This window comes from Hylobates moloch, unplaced genomic scaffold, assembly GCF_009828535.3.
Source record: "Hylobates moloch isolate HMO894 unplaced genomic scaffold, HMol_V3 SCAFFOLD_14, whole genome shotgun sequence".
Taxonomy (NCBI): Eukaryota; Metazoa; Chordata; class Mammalia; order Primates; family Hylobatidae; genus Hylobates; species Hylobates moloch.
Window position 1 is genome coordinate 59,308,299 of NW_026652289.1, and position 22,031 is coordinate 59,330,329.

The window sequence follows — 22,031 nt, forward strand, 5'->3', positions numbered from 1 at the left end:
GACTGACTTAACAGGAGTCACTTCCATTTTACAGATAAGAACACTGAGACTAAGGTTATGACTGTGTGGCAGAGCTGCAGTGCAAGTCTGGAAACGGCGTTGCTTTTCCTGTCTGTGTAGACCACTGCCTCAGGGAATCCTCCTGTCCAGGCCCCTAAACTAAGGCATCTGGGACTATGGGATGTGTTTATCTGTAGCCTGTGAGTCAAGGCTGTAGTTATTTAAAGCTTAGCAATTTGGCTGGGTGCAGTGGCTCACGCTTGTAATCCCAGAACTTTGGGAAGCTGAAGCAGGCGGATCACTTGAGGTCAGGAGTTTGAGACCCAGCCTGGCCAACATGGTGAAACCCTGTTGTTACTGAAAATACAAAAATTAGCCCGGTGTGGTGGCATGCACTTGTAGTCCCGCTACTTGGGAGGTTGAGGCAGGAGAAGGAGAATCGCTTGAACCTGGGAGGCGGAGGCTGCAGTGAGTCATGATAGTGGCACTGCACTCCAGTCTGGGTGACAGAACAAGACTCTGTCTCAAAAAAAAAAAAAACACAAAAAAAAACACAGTTTAGCAATTTGACACTCGATGTTCTTGTTTCCTGGCAAAGTGTCATGCTGTGTTGCATATGAACTTGTCTTTTTTCTAGGTCTCTCTGTTTTGTCTCTAAACGAGGTCTGTGTAAGAATCAACATCTAGATAATTATTCCATTCCTTGAGGTTTTGTTCACATCTTTAATGACCCTCTGATGTACCCAGGCTTAGTTTTGGACACAAGGGAGACTAAATATTATGAGGCATACACACAAGTTCTGCCTTCTGAGGGAAGAGAGAAACTGCCCTTTTCCATGAACAATCTAACAGCCAGGAATGCACCAAGAATGGGCCAGGATTACAACTCTGATGATGCAGAGAGGTGGGCACACCATTCCCTATAGATGGCTGAGGCCCAGACAGGGTAGTGCAGTGGCCCAGGTCACATAGCTGGCTGATATACAAAAGGAGAGGCAGCTGTACAGAGCAGCTTGTAGAGGTACAACCAACAGCTGAAGGAGCTCGGGGAAAGGAGCAGACACCTGCCACTCCACAAAAAAGGAAGCCAGAAAGGGGGAGCAAAGGTTGGGGAGAGGGAAGCCTTCTTCAAACAGAAATCAAGACAAGTGAAGGTTGCATCTGCTGGGGAGAAAAAAAAGAAGAGCGTCTGTGGATGGGACGTGGTGGAAGAAGTGGGGAGGGATCAGGCTGGTGAAGATGGTGAACAGCAGATGGGGGAGCCGGGGTTCGAGTCTGTGGATAGGGCCTCTGAAGTCTCCTGCCAGCATGCTCTCCCCCTCAAAGTGCCCTAAAGAGCCTAGGACAGAATGATAATAATGACAACCAACATTATTAACTGTTCACCACATGCCAGGCACTTCACTTGGGTTATCTCACTTAATTCTCACAACCCCAGGAGGCAGATACTATTGTCATTCCCATTTTACAGAAGCAAAAGCTGAGGTAGAGAGATTATCTTGCTTGAGGCCACTCTAAAAACCAAGCATTGGAACCCACAGAGCCCACCAAAGGTAAGCTTTAACAATTGTATGAAGTATCTTATTTTAAATACTCCTGTAAATTGTGCATTCCATTTTTAATACCCGTGCATTTTTTTTTTTTTTTTTTTTTTTTTGAGACGGAGTCTCGCTCTGTCACCCAGGCTGGAGTGCAGTGGCACAATCTCTGCTCACTGCAAGCTCCGCCTCCCGGGTTCACGCCATTCTCCTGCCTCAGCCTCCCGAATAGCTGGGACTACAGGCGCCCACCACCAGGCCCGGCTAATTTTTTGTATTTTTAGTAGAGACAGGGTTTCACCGTGGTCTCGATCTCCTGACCTCGTGATCCACCCGCCTTGGCCTCCCAAAGTGCTGGGATTACAGGCGTGAGCCACCACGCCCGGCCCCGTGCATATGTTTTAATACTAATAAATGTCTTTGCCCTCAAATCCTCAGGTAAAACTACCCTCCAGGCAGGCAGAGCCACTGTATTTTCTCTATGGCTTCATGAACCCTGGGCATGATGCCCCAAAACCCAGTAGTGGATGCTGGAGCCCAAGGAAGATTTTAAAGCAAACGGTGGATGCAAAGTGTGATGTTGGTCTTCTGCCTCTAGCCAGTGCCATTTCACTAAAAGATATTATCATCCTCTAACTTATGAAAAACTGGACAGAGGGGACATGTTCATCTTTCTCCCTTAGCCTCTGCTGGGGTTGTCCAGCCCTGACATTCAGAATCTCCATACATTCAGATTCCCAGCAGGTTACCCAAAGGACCTATTGATACCGCTCTGCCCCCTTCACTTCCTTCCTGCGGACATACTCTGAATCCAACCCTGACCAAAATGTCCAGAAAGACATCTAAGCAGACTCCCATAACCTCTACCCCCAAGAGGCTCCCCAGTCCCCCCACCATCACCACCTGCCCCATGATCTCCCATCTCCAGGACTTTGCTCACACTGCCCCTTCCACCTGGAATGCTCTCCCCACTTCCACAATCCTGTCCACCCCTCAAAATCTGTCTTACAGATCACCCCCTTCATGAAGCCTTCCCTGATCCCTTCCTCTCTGATATAATTTGGCTCTGTGTCCCCCTTCAAATCTCATCTCATATTGTAATCCCTATAATCCCCACATGTCGAGAGAGGAACCTGGTGCGAGGTGATTGGATCATGGGGGTGTTGTCCCCCAAACTGAGTGAGTTCTCTCGAGATCTGATGGTTTCATAAGTGTCTGATAGTTCCTCCTTCACATCATGCTCTCTTTCTCTCACCTGCTGCCATGTAAGACGTGCCTCTTCCCTCATGATTGTAAGTTACCTGAGGCCTCCCCAGCCATGAGGAACTGTGAGTCAATTAGACCTCTTTTCTTTATAAATTACCAAGTCTCAGGCAATTCTTTATAGCAGTGTGAGAATGGACTAATACACTCCTCTGTGATGGAAGTGACCAATCCCTTCTCTGAAACAATCACCCTGTCTTAGGATAGACCCTAACCCACTTTAGGGAAGAATTTATCATGCACATTTAAAAATCTTCCTGACCAACATATGAGCCACGCAAGGACAGGACTTGTATGTAATTATTCTCTGAATCCCTTGCACATAGTAGGCAGTCAATACAAATTTCATGAGTAAATAAATTCAAGAATCACACTGTGTTCCCACTAATCACAGCTGCTAATGCTCTATGGGTAGAACCAACCAGCGAAGTGCACCAAGAAGAGAAGGTGATTGCCCTGTAAGAACAGAGGCAGGCACTCTTTCCAGTGTCATGGGAGCCAGCCACACATGTAGCTTGCCTATTACTTGCCACATTTTTCAGCTCACCCCACCAGACAGCTCTGCATCACTTATGGTTTTCCCCCATGCCATCTTCCTGGAATCACCTGGCTTCACAGGCTTTTAGAGTTAGGGTTTGGCAGTTTCCCCCTCAATCTTCCATTGGTAATGTTGAGTTTATTTCGAAACTATTTTTCTGGGGCAAGTCATAAGTGCTTGGCAATCAGCCAAGTAGAACTCTCCTCCACTCTGTCACATCTTCCCAAAGAAACTTCCCACCATGAAATGACACCCACTTTTCTTAGTCAAAAAGGAAGGAAATTTGACATCAACAAAGGGGTGCAACACAATGATGTTTCCTTTGCAAGAGAAGGAGGAAGTGCACCAGTTCTCTGTAGCACACAACCAGGCTCACCTGTGGCTTATTAAAGCAGATCATCAGTGAGTCGCACATATTTCAGGATACCTGCCTGTGAGCTCCCAGGCCCATGAGTCCACTAAAGGGCAATGCTAAGGCCCATTCAACAACTCTCCCCATCGCCCCAGTGAAGGCCTGGCCTGGGCATCCTGCAAGTAACGGGCATGGGCAAATCCATGACCTGGTGTGCCTTTGCCCATAGCCTGCTTTCAAGCACCCATAGGAGGGGCCTAAAAAAATAAACCTCCTACCCAGCCAGCTGCTGCTGGCTTTATCTCTTCGGGTTGAATCTCAGTAATGACTTTGCTTCTGGATAAAACACAGATGCTGCAAGGAAGGGTTACAACTTAAACAACTTTGGGAATACTTCCATTTCAAGGTAGGTGGGGGAAGTAGGAGGCTGTAATATCCCCCAAGGAAGTGTGGGAGGGGGTCCTTGAAGGGAATGGGCCTGTACAGAACAGACTAGGTGAAGACAACAGTCCCCCGTTGCAGAGGCCAAGCCCTGGTCATGCTCTGGAAATGAACCATCATAATCAATAGAGCACATACCTGGGGTATCTGGTCTATGCTAAACAGCCTGGGGAGCTTCAGGCTCAGCATCTTGGAGCTGGATTGGCAAGGCCAGTAGGTGACAGCGCCTCCCTGTTACCAGGCCTCACTTAAAGCTCTGACATGGCCTGGGGCGTCTCTGCCTAGCTGGTGCTGTGCCGCTTCCCTGAAAGAGGACAGCATGAAGAAATCCAGTCAGTTTCAGCCTAACTCCAGCTGGGTCAGGACAGTCAGCTTGTTCAACTATTGAATATATACTTACTACACATGATGGCACAAAATCAAGCTTCCTTAAAAACAGCAAAACGATCAGACTGCTGAGTCATCCACTCCAAGAGTGCTGGAAGGAGGTAATTAATAATAAGGGAGGAGACCACCCCTCATATTGTCTTATGCCCAATTTCTGCCTCCAAAGAAAGAAACAGTAAAAACTAAAAGGCAGAAATGAAATCCACAAGCAGACAACCGGTGCCACACCCTGGGCCTGGTAGTTAAAGATCGACCCCTGACCTAATCAGTTATGTTATCTATAGATTACAGACATTGTATAGAAAAGCACTGTGAAAATCCCTATCCTGTTTTGTTCCTGTCTAATTACCAGTGCATGCAGCCCCCAGTCACGTACCCCCTGCTTGATCAATCAATCACGACCCTCTCACACACACCCCGTTAGAGTTGTGAGCCCTTAAAAGGGACAGGAATTGCTCACTCGGGGAGCTCGGCCCTTGAGACAGGAGTCTTGCGATGCCCCCAGCCGAATAAACCCCTACCTCCTTTAACTTGGTGTCTGAGGAGTTTTGTCTGCGGTTCATCCTGCGACAATAATATGGGCAATTACTATGGTCTGAATGTTTGTGTCTCCCCAAAATTCATGTGTCAAAACCTAATCTCCAATGTGGTGACAAGGAGCAGGGCTTTTGGGAAGTGACTAGGTCATGAAGGCTCTGCCCTTATGAGTGGGATTAGTGCTCATAGAAAAGAGGTCTGAGGGAGCTTGTTCGCCCCTTCCACCGTGTGAGGACACATAGAAGGAGACATCTATGAGGAATGGGCCCTCACCAGACAGGGAATCTGTTGGCACCGTGACCTTGGACTTCCCAGCCTCCAGAACTATTAGCAATAAATTTCTGTTGCTTATAAATTACCCAGTCTCAGGTATTTTGTGATAGCATGCCAAATGGACTAAGACAGTGATCATAAAATTGTAGAGCTAAGGCCAGATGTGGTGGCTCACGCCTGTAATCCCAGAAATTTGGGCGACTGAGATGGGAGGATCAGTTAAGCTCCAGAGTTCAAGACCAGCCTGGGCGATATAGTGAGACCTTGTTTCTACAAAGAAAAAATTAAAATTAGCTGGGTATGGTGTTGTACTCAAGGGTGGGCTAAAGTGAGATCACTTCAGCCCAGGAGGTCAAGGCTGCTGTGAGCCATGATCATGCCACTGCACTCCAGCCAGAGCAACACAGCAAGACTCTGTCTCAAAAAAAAAAAAAAAAAAAGCCACAGAGCTGAAAAGGGCCTTAGAGGTCACCCAGTCTTCTCATGTTACACATGAAGGCGGGAGGGGCAGAATAACTTTCCCAAGGCTGCACCGCAGCAGGGAGCTGGGCTGCTTACTCTCCACTCCACCAGAGGCTGCCCCTGGACAGACAGTGGGATCTTAAGTCTGTGTCCAGCCAGTGGGTGGAAGAGGGTCAGCAGCTGCCTCAGATCACAGAAAGAGAAGCAACTCAACTCTTCCAGAAAGCTGACCGGAGCTTGGTTGCCCTGAGACACACAAAAGAACCATGCCAAGCAAATAAATCCAAGGCACTTGTTGGAGACAGAGCAACTCAAGAGTAAGTAAGAAGATTGCTTAAATGAAGGATGAAGACCACTTAAGAGCTCTGAGTAATGTGCACCACAGAGACCCAGAACCCTTGGAACAGGTCCAAGAAACAGAAAAATACACCTTGGATTTAGCAAAGAAGAGCAGAGTTGGGAATTTACCATAGTAAATTTCCTCCTCTACCCCTATCATCACTGGGCCAAAGTCTACCACCTCCTGAGAGCCCTCCTCATAGTCCCCATCAACCAGAGGTGTGCTTTCCCTGCCTCTGAAGACCCAGAGACCTTGCTTGTATGTACCTGCAGCACCAACCACATCGTACCTACAGTCACAGCTAACTCCCTAAGCCTCGTCTGCCCCTTCAGAAGAAGCCTCCCATGGCTGGCTGGAAACTCGGGGTGTATGCCTGGTCCACCCTGGGCCCTCAGCAAATGCTTATTTAATGAAGCAATGATGCTCATAGTTTGAACTCGAAGCTGTTTTGTTTTTATTTTTGTGGTTCATTTACTTTTGCTTCTTCTTATATTTTTGTTCTAAGTGTTATCTGAAACTATGCAGCAAAATACAATTTGTTTATTTCACCATCGTAAATATGCTTCTTTCTTAAAAACAGTAATAGAAGCATTATTCACAATACTCAAAGGGTGGAAGCAACTGAAGTGTCCATTAAAGGATGAATGAACAAAATGTGGTGGTATCAGTCCATTCTTGCATTGCTATAAAGAAATACCTGAGGCCAAGTGTGGTAGCTCACACCTGTAATCCCAGCACTTTGGGAGGCCTAGGTGGGTGGATCACCTGAGGTCAGGAGTTTGAGACCAACCTGGGCAACATGGTGAAACCCCATCTCTACTAAAAATACAAAAATTAGCCAGGCATGGTGGTGCACGACTGTAGTCCCAGCTACCAGGGAGGCTGAGGCAGGAGAATTACTTGAACCTTGGAGGTGGAGGTTGCAGTGAGCCGAGATCATACCACTACATTCCAGCCTGGATGACACAGCAAGATTATGTCTCAAAAACAAACAAACAAACAAACACTCTGAGACTGGGTAATTTATAAAGAAAAGAGGTTTGATTGGCTCACAGTTCTGTAGACTGGACAGGAAACATGGTGCTGGCTTCTGCTCGGCTTCTAGGGAGGCCGCAGGAAGCTTACAATCATAGCGGAAGGCGAAGGAGTAGCTGGCAAGTCATATGGCGAAAGCAGGAGCGAGAGAGAAAGAGAGAGAGAGACGGTGGGGAGATGCCACACACTTTTAAACAACCAGATCTTGAGAGAAGTCACTATCTCGAAGATAGCACCAAGCCATGAGGGATCTGCCCCCATGATACAAACACCTCCCTCCAGGCCCCACCTTCAGCATTGAGGATTACATTTCAACATGAGATTTGCACAGGGACAAATATTCAAACTATATCAGTGAAATATACATACAATGGAATATTATTCATCCTTAAAAAGGAAGGAAATTCTGATATATGCTACAACCAGGACACACCTTTGAAACCTTAAGCTAAGTGAAGTGAGCCACTTACAAAAGAACGAATATTGTACAATTCCACATGTACAAGGCACCTGGAGTAGTCAAATTCCTAGAAACAGAAAGCGGAAAGCTGGATGGTGGTTACCAGGGGCTGGGCGTAGAGAATGGGGAGTTAGTGTTTAAAGGACACAGAGTTTCTGTTTGGGATGATAAAAATGTTCTGAAGATGGATGACGGCAATGGTTGCACAATAATACCAATGTACTTAATCCCACTGAGCTATACACTTAAAAATGGTTAAAATGCTAAATGTTATATATATTTTATACCAATGAAATAGTGACATACGATTTCAAATAGAATAATAAAGAAAATAACTTTTTAAAGCTCACCTACATTTTGCCCAGGCTAAAAAATAAAAGTTAATACTTTGGAAAAAATACAACACTGATGTAAATGAGCCATGGTACACTTAGTTTTTCATGGCCAAATCACCAAGCCTTGCACACTCACAGAAGCACCACTAATTCACCTAATGGCAGGACAAGAGGCAAAAGTCCAGTAATAGGGAAACTCAAACACACCAGAGAAGCCTCAGACAACAATAGAAATCAAGACTGGGTCTCCACAAACCTGCCTACCTAGGTCCTCTAGTTCTCTCTGGCTATGACTCAATATCATGGGAAGGAAAAGAAAGACACAGTCTCTACTCTCACACTATTTAGGTAGGATGACCATATTAGCCATGCAAAAATAAGGGGTAATACAATGTAGTGTAGGATTCATTAATTTCTTCATTCATTCACTGCTTACTGCGTTTTAATCAGGGATAAGTGAATAGCTTAAGAAAGAAAGGGTAAGGGATAAGTGAATAGCTGATTATTCTCTGTGGGCTGCCGCAGATTTAAGGAAAAGCTGAGAATTTAACTGATATAAAAATTGTTTAAGTTTGTGATACGCACAATAGAGGGGAGTAGTCATGCTTTATATCATTCTATTCCTTCATTGCACAGGGGAAAAAAGATGAATAAGACTATCCTTGTCTCCAAGAAATGTATAAAAAAGAAATAAAGAAATAGGACAGGCCAGGCACAGTGCCTCACACCTGTAATCCCAGCACTTTGGGAGGCTGAGGCAGGTGGATCACCTGAGGTCAGGAGTTTGAGACCAGCCTGACCAACATGGTGAAACCCTGTTTCTACTAAAAATACAAAAATTAGCTGGGCGTGGTGGTGAATGCCTGTAATCCCTGCTACTTGGGAGGCTGAGACAGGGGAATCTGTTGAACCCAGGAGACAGAGGTTGCAGTGAGCCGAGATCTCGCCACTACGCTCCAGCCTGGGCAACAGAGTGAGACTCTGTCTCAAGGAAAAAAAAAGAAAAAGAAAAAGAAAAAAAAGAAAGAAGGAAAAAAAGAGAGAGAAAGAGAGAAAGAGAGAAAAGAAAGAAAGAAGAAAGAAAGAAAGAAAGAAAGAAAGAAAGAAAGAAAGAAAGAAAGAAAGACAGACAAATATACTCCTGTATTAGAGTTCTCCAGAGAGGCAGAACCAAGTAGATAGGTAGATAGGTATGTAGATAGATGATAGATAGATAGATAGATAGATAGATAGATAGATAGATAGATAGATGATAGATAGATAGATAGATAGATAGATAGATAGATAGATAGATAGATAGATAGATAGATAGAGATGGGTGACAGGGGATTTATTAGGGGAATTGGCTCACGTGATAATGGAAGCCAAGAATTCCCACAACAGGCTCTCTAACAAGCTGGAGACACTGGGATGCCCACAGTGTGGCTCAGTCCAAGTCCTACAGCCTCAGAATAAGGGAAGCTGATGGTTTAACTCTCGGGCTGAGGCAGAAGGCTCTGAGAACTCTGCGGGGTGGAGGTGAAAGTCCTAGAGTCCAAGGGCCAGAAAGCCTGGAATTCTGATGCCCAAGGGAAGGAGAAGAAGGGTGCCCCAGCTCCAGGAGAAAAAGAGAGAGAATTTGAATTTCCTCTTTTTGTTCTCTCTGGGCCCTTGTTGATTGGATGGTGTCTGCCCCCACTGAGGGCGGATCCTCCCTACTTGGTCCATGGACTCACAACCCAGTCTCCTCTGGAAACATCCTCACAGACAAACCCAGAAATCACACTTAGCAGTTCTCTAGGTATTCCCTAATCCAGCCAAGTGGACACCTAAAATTAACCATCACAAGTCTACCCCCTGTCAACTTGGCACCCATCTGCATCTCCTAAATCATATTTAGTCTCCAAATAAAAACAACAACAATAAGATTGTTCTGCAAAACATGATACAATTATCCTGCATACAACCCAAAATGCACTCATCCCTTCCACAGAAGAGGAGGTAAAGTTCTTGGGTAATGTTTACTCTTCTCTTGATATCTCATAACTTAAATACTACGATATAACATTAATAATACTTAACTACTGATACAAGGTCAATAAATCTTATATTACGTGATGAAGAAATAAGAGAAGCACAAAAACAAAGATATTTGTTAATATATGTATATATACATGCAGACATATTCTTAACAAAACAGGGAGGAAATACTCATGACAATTACAGTCCTTGGTTCTGTAACTGATCATGTTTGTAGCTGGTATTGATAACTATCTTCTTCTACTACCCATTCTGCATTCTCTTTGCCTTCAGTAAGCACCTTAGTTGGTCATGGTTCTTTACTTAGTGGGTCGGCCTAAACCTTAATTCCTGAAGGGTCTGGGCCATTTGTTAGTACTGCCTAGATCAGGTTGTTATAGTTTCCCATTGACCTTAATCACAGAGCAGGATAATTCTAAGAGAGGCCCAAAGAGCTTTCCTGTATTCCAGACATACTCTTCCTCACTCCCATTGTCAGGTAGGAGTGCAATTTCCTCCTGGTCATCCACATCAATCATCCCAGCCCAAACCATCACTCCCTTCTTAGCCTGTTGATTCAGAGGCACAAGAAGCCCAAAGTGGCTGGGTGGCAGTCTTAACTTCCAGCTCAGTGGAATCATTGTTGTGTCTCTTGGTGGAAGCATTCTTCCCTCTGGAACTAAGACCTTTAGACCAACAGAGCATCAAGTCTTCTTGGAAACAGGAAGCAAAAATTTGTTTGTGGGTCGCTAGGGATAATGGTGAGTGATGCCCCCCACCCGCCTCCATTTCTACCCTTTGATTCCTGCACCTGTGAATCCTGGATGTGGGAGAAATAGTACCATATATTGAACGCTGATTCAGAGCATGTACAGCCTTCTGGACAACCTTGCCCCAGCCCTGCAAGGTATTGCCACCTAGCTGGCTCTGTAATTATGACTTCAAAAGGACATTCTACTGTTCTGTCAAGCTAGCTGCTTTGGAATAACGGGAACATGGTAAGACCAGTGAATTCCATGAGCATGGGCCCGCTGTCACACTCTTTGGCTGTAAAATGAGTTTCTTGGTCAAAAGCAATATTGTGTGAACACCATGGCAATGGATAAAGCATTCTATGAGTCCATGGATGGTAGTTTTGACAGAAGTATCACATTCAGGGGAGACAAATCCATATCCAGATTAATATGTATTCCAGTAAGGAAAAAACACTGCCTCTTCCATGATAGAAGGGGTCCAGTGTAAGCAACTTGCCACCAGGTAGCTGGCTGATCACCCCAGGGAATGGTGCCACATCAGGGACCCAGTGTTGGTCTCTGCTTCTGGCAGACTGGGCACTCAGCAGTGGCTGTAGCCAGGTTGGCCTCAGTGAGTGGAAGTCAATGTTGCTGAGCCAGTGCATAACCTCCATCCCTGCCACCATGGCCACTTTATTCATGAGACTCTGGGATGATGACAGGGATGGGCGGCGAAAGAGGCTGACTGGCATCTACAGAACAGGTCATTCTATCCACTTGATTATTAAAGTCCTCCTCTGACGAGGTCACTCTTTGGTGACTATTAACATGAGACACAAATATCTTCACCTCCTTTGCCCAATCAGAGAGGTCCATCCACATACCTCTTCCCCAAATTTCCTTGTCACAAATTTTCCAGTCATGTTTCTTCCATATTCCTGACCATCCAGCCAAACCACTGGCTATAGCCCATGAATCAGTATACTATATACGTCTGGCCATTTCTGCTTCCAAGCAAAGTGCATGACCAGGTGCCCTGCTCGAAGTTCTGCCAACTGAGAAGAGTTCCCTTCACTACTGTCCTTAAAGGATGCCTCATAGAAGGGCCATAGCGCTACAGCTGTTCATTTTCAGGTGGCCTGCATATCATGCAGATCCATCCGGACAGCAGGCCCTGGTTTTCTCTTCCTCTGTCAACTGATCATAGGGCACTTCCCATGAGGTCATAGGTGCAGGATGGAAAAGAGAAGGCAGAGTAGCAGGAGTAGAAACCATGGGCATTTGTGTCACTTCTTCATATAACTTACTTGTGTCTTCAGGATCTGTTCAGGCCTGATCATGTATAAACCACTTCCATTTGATGATGGAATGCTGCTGTACATGCCCAACTTTATGGCTTGGTGGGTCAGATAACACTCAGTTCATGATAGGCAGCTCAGGTCATATGGTAAATTGGTGGTCCATGGTCAAGCATTCAGTTTCTACTAAGGCCCAGTCCTACTAAGGCCAAGAGCTGCCTTGGGTATTTATCTGTGGTATTTATCTGTGGATAAATAAAGGAGGGTATTTATCTGTGGATGATGGCAAGGCCTTGCTCCAAAAGGCCCTCTAAGGGCCTCTGCTGCAGTTCACCTATAGGGGCCTGCCAAAGGCTCCAGACAGCATCCTTATCTGCCACTGACACATCAAGCACCAATGGATCTGCTGGGTCATATGACCCAAGTGGCAGAGCAGCTTGCATAGCAGCCTGGACCTGTTGCAGAGTCTTCTTCTGTTCTGGGCTCCACTCCCAGCTAGCAGCTTTTCAGGTCACTTGGTAGATGGGCTAGAGTAACACACCCAAATGAGGAATGTGTGTCCCTAAAATCCAAACAAGCCCAAGGTGTTCACACACTTCTTTCTTGGTTGTAGGAGGGGCTAAATGCAACAACTTATCCCTTGTCTTATAGAAGGGATATCTCAAGATACCCTACCCACACCACTGGATCCCTAGAGATTACACTGAGGTAGAAGGCCCCTGAATTTTGTCAGATTTCTCACCCTCTATGTAAGCAGATGTCTTACAAATAAGCCCAGAGTGGTTGCTACTTCACTAGGTCCAATCAGCATAAGACCATCAATGTAATGGGCCAGCATGATCTCCTGTGGAAAGATAAGGTGATCAAGTGCCCTGCAAACTAAATCGAGACAGAGGGCCGGACAGTTTATATACCCCTGAGGTAGGACGGTGAAGGTGTATTGTTGGCCTTGCCAGCTGAGAGCAAGTTGCTTCTGGTGGGCTTTATAGACAAGGTTAGAGAAAAATTTGCCTGATCAATGGCAGCATACCAGGTACTAGAAGATGTGTTATTTTGCTCAAGCAATGAAACCACATCTGGACAGCAGCTGCAATTAGAGTCACCACTTGGTTAAGCTTGTGATAATCCACTGTCTTCTGGATTCTTCAGAATCCATCTGTCTTTGGCACAGGCCAAATACGTAAGCCGAATAGGGATGTGGTAGGAATCTCCACCCCTGTGTCTTCAAGTCCTTGATAGTAACGCTAATCTCTGCAATCCCTTCAGGGATGCAATATTGTTTTTGATTTATTATGTTTCTAGGTAGAGACAGCTCTAATGGCTTTCATTTGGCCATTTCCACCATAATAGCCCTCACTTCACAGGTTAGGGAAGCAATGTGGGGATTCTGCCAGCCTCTAAGTATGTCTATTCCCTTGGATCCACTGTGAGTCAGACCCGAGCTAAAACTCCACCGATCAGCTCACCTCTATGAGCCTCGCCTCTGACTAAAGGGCCACAGTAACATTTCGGGCCTCCTGGAATCAGTGTCAGCACAGAGCCGGTGTCTAGCAGTCCATGAAACCTCTGATTACTTCCTTTTCCTAATGCACAGTTATCCTGGGTCACAGATCCCTTCGGCGAAGGCTGGGAGAAAGAGTAATAGTATAAATTTTCAGTAGTGTCCCCCTCCCTGAGGGAACTCAGCCTCCCCTATATTCAAGGGTTTTTGGGTCTATAAACTAGCTCATGTCTGGGAATTGATTGAGGGACTGTGAGTCTGTGTTCTTACACTCTGGTTTTTTTTGTTTGGGGTGTGTGTGTGTGTGTGTGTGTGTGTGTGATTTTTTTATTTTTTATTTTTTTGAGACAGGGTCTCACTCTGTTGCCCAGACTGGAGTGCAGTGGCTCGATCTCGGCTCACTGCAGCCTCTGCCTCCTGAGTTCAAGCGATTCTTGTGCCTCAGCCTCCCAAGTAGCTGGGACTACAGGCGTGCACCATCACACCTGGCTAAATTTTGTATTTTTAGCAGAGACAGGGTTTCACCATGTTGGCCAGGCTGATCTCGAACTCCTGACCTCAAGTTATCTGCCTGCATCGGCCTCCCAAAGTGCTGGGATTACAGGTGTGAGCCGCCATGTCCAGCCTGTTCTTACACTCTGAATTAGGCCTTTGTTGACTTGATCTGGAAGTTGTCTGCTTATACAGATCAAGTAAGATTGTAGTAGACTTTCTATTTCACTTCTAGACCAGCCAATGCCATAGATCTGCATGAGACAGACAATTCTGATTGGTTCTTTGCCTCTGCTGTCCACGACCATAACTATACCCGCTTTGCCATTGGAGCTGAGTGCCGCCACGTGGCCCCTGCTACCCTGGGGTCCAGTTATTCCCACTGCATTTAACTTTTCCAATTGAGCGACTGCTTTTCCCATTGTAAAGTCTAGCCTACAGAAATGAGCAGTCAGAGCTCTTTAGGATGAGTAAGTCTTAAGTGAAAAATCCACTCTAGCCTTCCAATCTCCCTAAGCCTGTGGATCCCTTCCTCTGCTTGAAACTAAGGGAAGGCCGAGTGCCGTGGCTCATGCCTGTAATCCCAGGACTTTGGGAGGCCAAGGCGGGCCGATCACTTGAGGTCAGGAGTTCAAGACCAGCCTGGCCAACATGGTGAAACCCCGTCTCTTCTAAAAACACAAAAATTAGCCAGGCGTGGTAGTGGGCACCTGTAATCCCAGCTACTTGGGAGGCTGAGGCAGGAGAATCGCCTGAACCCAGGAGGCAGAGGTTTCAGTGAGCTGAGACCACGCCATTGCACTCCAGCCTGGGCAACAAGAGTGAAACTCCGTCTCAAAAAATAAAAAATAAATAAATAAACTAAGGGAGATTGAACACCTCCAACTTGTTAATAGTGGCCCATGTTTTGATTCATGTTTCAGCCAACCAACCAAAGTGTTACTGCTTTTCCTAACTCCCCACGCTGGAACATTACATGCAGAATCTCTGTTTAGTGTGCCCACAGCAATAAATTCGGCCTGATCCAACTTGATGTTCCTTCCACATTATCCCACACCCTGATAGCCATCCCCACACATGTTCCCTGGATTTGGCTCTTGTGGAGGGTAGTGCAACTCCTCGTGGGTCACATTTTGGGCTTCACCTTCAGGGGCCTGCTGGGACTCACGTCTGGTTGCAGGTCTAGAAGCAAAGAGGAGTGATATGTGTGGGTCCTGAGGAGAATCAGAATTATCTTTCCTGGCAACTGCCTTGGAGAGGCCATTTCTGGTTCCTTGGGCGAGCAGAGTTTACCCGCAGACAGAGGTGGGAAGGCTATACCACTGTGGGTGGGGATGCCAACTGGATGGTGCCCACCCACATTACAGGCAAATTTTCCCCACGCAGTCCACCGACTCACAAGCCAATCTCCCCTGAAAACACCCATCCAGGTGTACCCCAAAATAATGCTTTACCAGTTCTCAAGGTAGAGTGCTCCCCACATCATCCAAGGTTTTGCCTTCCATGGTTTTAGTTACCTGAAGTCAATGGCAGTCTAAAAATATTAAATAGAAAATTCCAGAAAGAATTCATAAGTTTTAAATAGTGCATAGTTCAAGTGGCACGGTGAAATCTCACACCATCCCACTCCATCGGGCCTGGGCAGTGAATTCCTGTGAATCACCCTTTGTCTAGTGTATTCACTGAGTACAGCTACCTGCCCCTCTGGTCACCTAGTAGCTATCTTGGGTATCAGATCGGAAAAAACTACCATCTCTGGGGTCTAGTACTATATGCAGTTCAGGCCTTCACTTGGAATATCTTGGAACATGTCCCCTGCCAAGTTGACACCTAAAATTAACCCTCACAGTACCCAACTAACACATACAAACCCTGAGAAGCAGGGAAACTCTCCCCTACTCTGAACCAAACCTATGCTGGTCACCTCGCCTGCCTGCCCCATCTCATTCACCCTCACCACAGCCATCTGAGAAATCCCAGCAAAGTGGGTAAGGGCCCAAGTGCTAGGTTCAAACCACCTGCGTTCAAAGACTGCTTCGCCATTTTCTATGCAACCTTAGGTAACTTACTTAACACCTTGTGCCTCAGTTTCCCTATTTGTAAAATTAAAATCGCAGTACTTTCTTCATAGAGTCCTTCTTATACTTAAGAGACATAACCCATGTAAAGGGACTGCTGTAAGAGTTCAACAAACACTTGCTATGATTAATTTTCAGGCAGGAAAATTAATTTTATGTTTTATTGAGAGGAAAACAGAGGTGTCCCAAAGTTAGGGACCTTGCCCGAGATCACACAGCCAGTAGGCAGTCTTTGGTTTCTGGTTTGCCTGAAGGTCTGTGGAGGGAGTCAGGGACGGGAGGGATGTTGGTGGTGCATGGAGCCCTGCACTTTGAGCTGAGGACTGTTGGCTAAAGAGACTCAAGAGATTGGAAGCTTTGAAACTGTCCCCTGTGAGGCCCTTGGTTATGCTCCTGTGCTATAGGTTGAATGTTTGTGTCACCCTAAAAATTCATACGCTGAAGCTTAACTCCTGATGTTATGGTATTTAGAAGTGAGGTCTTTGGGAGGTAGTTAGGTCACGAGGGCAGAGTCTTCATGAAAGGGACTTACGCCCTGATAAAAGAGGCCCCAGAGAACTCACCTGCCCTTCAGCCATAGGAAGACACAGCAAAAAGACACAGTGTCTATGGACCAAAAGCACCAAATCTACTGAAGTTCCAGACTCCAGAACTGTGAGAAATTTCTGTTGTCTATGAGTCACTTGTCTATGATATTTTGTTACGGCCGCTCGAACAAACTAAGATACCCAGAGACCACTTTTGGAGGGGTGGGGATTGTAATGGCGACCAGGGAGAAAGAGAGGTCACTTCTGTCCCTATTTTAACCAGAAGATGCCCACTTTTTTCTGGATTATAGTGAAAACATAATATAAAGCCCTCCCTTTGAGAAAGAAAATATGAGGTGTAAGTTTCCTTTTAAGAAGAGAATTGACTTTAATTAAAGGGACTTAAACCCTAGCAGATACTAGGACTTAATTTCTCTTTCCGACTGAGAGAATATGGAAAATACAGAATGTTTTCAATCATGTTTATAACTTAGATGCTAAACAATGAATCTCTTTGCCAATTAATTAGCTTGAGACAAACTATCAGGTAAGACCCAACTTGACCCTCCTGTTTCAAAAGTGAGAGATTTCTTGTGTCATGTTTTCTTGCCATCTGGATAAATAAGAACTCTCTTGCTAATGCATGATTATTTTGCATTTAAAATGTAAATCTTTCAGTTTGTCAAAAATTGCAGCTGGAGGCCTGGCGTGGTGGCTCACACCTGTAATCCCAGAACTTTGGGAGGCCGAGGCAGGTGGATCACCTGAGGTCAGGAGTTTGAGACCAGCCTGGCCAACATGGTGAAACCTCATCTCTACTAAAAATACACACAAAAAATTAGCCTGGCATGGGTGAAACCTCATCTCTACTAAAAATATACACAAAAAATTAGCCTGGCGTGGTGGTGGGAGCCTGTAATCCCAGCTACTCGGGAGGCTGAAGCAGGAGAATTGCTTGAATCCAGGAGGCAGAGTTTGCAGTGAGTGGAGATTGCACCACTGCACTCCAGCCTGGGCGAATATATATATAAAAAAAAAAAAAAAAAACAAAAATTACCATTGTGGTGCTACTCAGGAGGCTGAGGCAGGAGAATTGCTTAAACCTGGGAGGCAGAGGTTGCAGTGAGCCAAGATCACACCACTGCACTTCAGCTTGGGTGACAGAGTGAAACTGTACTCCAAAAAAAAAAAAAAAAAAAATTGCACCCAGACGTGGTGGCTCATGCTTATAATTATATAAAAGGTGGCACTTTGGAAGGCCAAGGCGAGAGGATCACTTGAGCCCAAAAGTTTAAGACCAGCCTAGGTAACATAGTGATACCTCCTCCCTACAAAAAATATTAGCGGGGCGTGGTGGCACGTGCCTGTGGTCCCAGCTACTTGGGAGGCTAAGGTGGGAGATTGGCTTGGGCCCAGGAGGTGGAGGCTGCAGTGAGCTATGACTGTATCACTGCATTCCAGCCTGAGTGACAGAGTGAGACCCTGTCTCAAAAAAAAAAAAAAAAAAAATTACAAAACATCCATGGCCCATCACAGGAAGTCATCATGTGATTCCTACGTGGTTAATCATTTCAGTTATGATTGACCATAAAATGAACTCACTGGTCTTTTTAGCTTCTTTCCACCATAATCCAAGCTCTTAATTTCACCAATACTAAAAAATCCAGATTGTAATTTCTAGTATTTCAAATAGCAACTTGGCTTGTTATCTCTTTCTGCAGAGGTCTAGAAACATCTTGAATGAAACAAAAGGGCCTCTAAGAAGTCTGAAATCAAAACATAACTGTAAACCTCTGCCAATGTTTTAACAGTGTATTTGTGTTCCATATAAGATTTCATTTGTTTTATTTTGTTTTTAAAGAAAGGGTCTATGTTGCCCAGGCTTCAGTGCAGTGGCTATTCACAGGTGCGATCACAGCACACTGCAGCCTTGAACTCCTGGCATCAAGCATTTTCCCGCCTCAGCTTCCCAAGTACCTGGGACTACAGGCACTCCCAGCTATACAAGATTTCTTTTTTTGACCTAGGATACAGATCCTGAATGTAACATTTCATTTAAAAGAGAGTTCCAAAGCTTTAAAATAAGTTTTAAGTAGCTTCAAAAAAATCAAAACAAAAAGAGGGTGTGTGTTTAATACACTCTCCAGGACATGCTGAGTTCCCCTAAAATAGCCTTAAAAAAGAAAACAAAACAGGCAAATCAACAGCAAAACCACCATCAGGAGGTTTCAGGCTAAAACCTTTCCATTCAAGACCAAGCAAAATTACTAAAAGGTGAAATTTGCACTTGGCTATCTCATTCCTCTCAGGCTAAGGGCCCATCCATAAAGATCCCCCAACCGTGAACTTTGGCCTACACTCTGTGGATCCCAGGCTTTGAAGGACACAGTTGGCAACTCTCATAACCTATCAAATATGTTTACATAAAAGGTGGCCAAATTATAAGCCTATGGACTATTTTCCCAGTGAGAGGGTCCAGAAACTTAATAACTTCTAGTAATACAAATGAACTAATAAAGTCTCTTCACATCATTAATTTATTAATTTACTTAGGCATACTTATTCAGAACCCCTAAATATATTCAATATCTTAATTTTAAAATAGCTTTTCCACTCATATTTCCCTCCCTTCCTCCCTCCCTCCCTCCCTTTCTTTCTTTTTCTTTCTTTCTTTCTCTTTCTTTCTTTCTTTTTCTTTCTTTCTCTTTCTTTTTTTCTTTCTTTCTTTCTCTTTCCTTTCTTCTTTCTCTTTTTTCTTTTTCTTTTCTTTTGAGACAGAGTCTCACTCTGTACCCAGGCTGGAGGACAGTGGTGTGATCTCAGCTCACTGCAACCTCCGCCTCTTGGATTCAAGAGTTTCTCCCACCTCAGCCTCCCAAGTAGCTAGGACTATAGCACACCACCATGCCCAGCTAATTTTTGTATTTTTTCGTAGAAGCAAGGTTTCACCATGTTGACCAGACTGGTCTCTAACTCCTGAGCTCAAGTGATCCACCTGCCTCAAACTTCCAAAATGCAGGGATTACAGGCATGAGCCACCGTGCCCAGCCTCCATTCATATTTCACAGAAATAACTGTATTCAAAATCAAAAGAGCATCTTCACAACTACAGCCACTCTTCTGAGTCACCTCACACAGTTTACTTGAAAAATACTCTCACCGCCAACAAAGTTATTTGAAATCTATACTTTTTAAAGCTGTGTTTAATGCTAATTGCCGAAAAGTGTGTCTGAAGTCACAAGTACTCATTTGCTATTATCATGCTGTTTGCAATTTGCTTTCAAATACTTCACTCAGATAACATGATACGAAAATGTTAGTTTTAATCCATACCCCTGGTGGGGGTGGTTAGTTAGCATTTGAAAGACGAATCATAAACTTATACACACATTCCGGAGAGTACAGCTTTGATTCAGTTGAGGTTATTTTTAATCAACACCAGAGGGCTTGCTAATTAGCTGAGTGAATGCTGTTTCTTTGGAGAAATGAGTGGAATTAGAGATATGTGAATTAGTGAGAAGGTTTCCTCTCTCTGGCGTGACAGCTATGGTATACCCCAAAGAGGCCACTCCTCTGAATGAGCCCAGATAAACCCTTTAGGGAAGAGTCAATGGTTTGAATACAACTAGAAGTTCAGCTGAAGCATGCCACAAGACACCTGTCACATCAGCCATGCATGAACTTTCAAGCAAGGTGTGACTAAGACTTCCTAAAAGAGTAGCTTGCTGTAGCCGGGCACGGTGGCCCACGCCTATAATCTCAGCACTTTGGGAGGCCGAGGCAGGTGGATTGCTTGAGTCCAGGAGTTCGAAACCAGCCTGGGCAACATGGTGAAACCCCATCTCTACCAAAAATACAAAAATAAGCCAGGCATGGTGGCATGTGCCTGTGGTCCCAGCGACTCAGGAGGAAGAGCAGCTTGTTGGTGTTTGCTGGGTCATTATACTATTTCTCTGTCTGCTTGCTCAGCCTGAATCTTCCACTGTGCTGTGCCACCTGGTGCTGAGATTGTGGGGGTCCTTCTAGTTCTCAGGTACCTGCAGATACTGAATGAACCTAGGACTGTATTTCAATCAACTTCAGACACTATCTATCAGCTGGAAGTCATGCCGCTATTTTTGCCTACCACTAACACACACACACACAAATGCTGCCAATTTTATCATGAGGCACCACTGATGGGAAATGAATCCTGACTTCAGAGCTGTTAAAATGTCACAAAAAAAAGTGCATGTTGAAATTGATTGATGAAATACAGTCATTGTGAATAAGCAATTGGCTTAAGTTCATCTGCAATGATTACTTTCTCCAAACTCACTACTCTGCTCTTTAAAGGGGTCTTTAAAGTCTCTTTTACCACAAAACCAGGACTTGCAACTGGAAGACCATGTTCCTGGAAAAAAAATCTCAATCTGTGTTACATTTTTTTGCCTCTATTTCTTTCCCTCTCTCTTGTGTCAGGTGCCTTCTGAAAGGATCCCAAATAAGAATTCACTGGGAAAGTCCAGGGTTACCTGGCGTTCCCCAGAAAGCCTATTACCCTAATAAAGGAACACAGTGACCCTGAATATGAAAAGCTCTGGATAGACCCAGCTGTAATGCCACTTCCTTGTTCCTGAAAAATATATTGGAAAACAAAATACTCAACTCATAGTCGGGTAACGCATAGCAAAGGCAAAGAATACTGTTTGGTAGGAAATTTCTCCGTGCTTGCTTTAGAATGGAAACATGAGACCAGGAAGCTTCTGAGAAGCCATCCAGTCTAAATCACCACTGGATGTCTGGATTTTGTTGAAGGCATTTCAGACAAGTGGTCATACATTTGACCCAAAGAAGCAAGGTTAACAGAGGGGTTTCAGGTTCTGTGAGAAGGAAGCAAGGAGATGTCGGGAGAGGGAAGCCAGCATCACCTTTCTGCTTATCCTCAGAGTGGTCTGAATGCCTCCTGCGTGTGGTAGGAGGAGCTGGCTTCTTTAGCCAGTGCTGCAAGGTGCGGGGTCTGAGCATGGCTGGAGAAGAACAGAGAGTGAGAGGTGAAGGGGAGGTCCTGCGTTTAGGCAGGCTCTGGGTGGCTGAGCCACACTTCTGATCCTCTCCTTCCCCTGGGGCTCCTGTCTAATCTCCTTCATGTGGACAGAAAACAGCACAGAGCCCAGGAGGTGAATGAGGCCAAGTCTTGATCCCATCACTGTGCCAGAAGGCCCCGGCAGTCCTCACCACCTCCAAGGACTGCATAGCACCCTGGGGGAGGATGGAGGGAGACAGAGCCTAGGAGCAGGGGCCCCAGCTGCTTTCAGACCACCGTTTTACCTTGAGACATGTGATCAAAATTGAAAACCTGTATGCATCAAAGGACGCTATCAAGAGAGTGAAAGACAGACCACAGAATGGGAGATTTGCAAATCAGATGTCTATAAGAGACTAATATCCAGAATATATAAA

General features: G+C 45.2%; 1 protein-coding gene across 1 annotated transcript in view; it reads right to left on the bottom strand.

Moving 5' to 3' along the window:
* PAQR5 (progestin and adipoQ receptor family member 5) overlaps positions 1-22,031 on the bottom strand; it is a 104,187-nt gene that overhangs the window by 39,266 nt on the left and 42,890 nt on the right. Inside the window, exon 3 of the mRNA XM_032175996.2 lies at positions 4,271-4,436. Within this exon, the coding sequence (XP_032031887.1) occupies positions 4,271-4,321 (51 nt within the window). The 5' untranslated portion in view covers positions 4,322-4,436. The remainder of the gene's footprint in view (positions 1-4,270; positions 4,437-22,031) is intronic.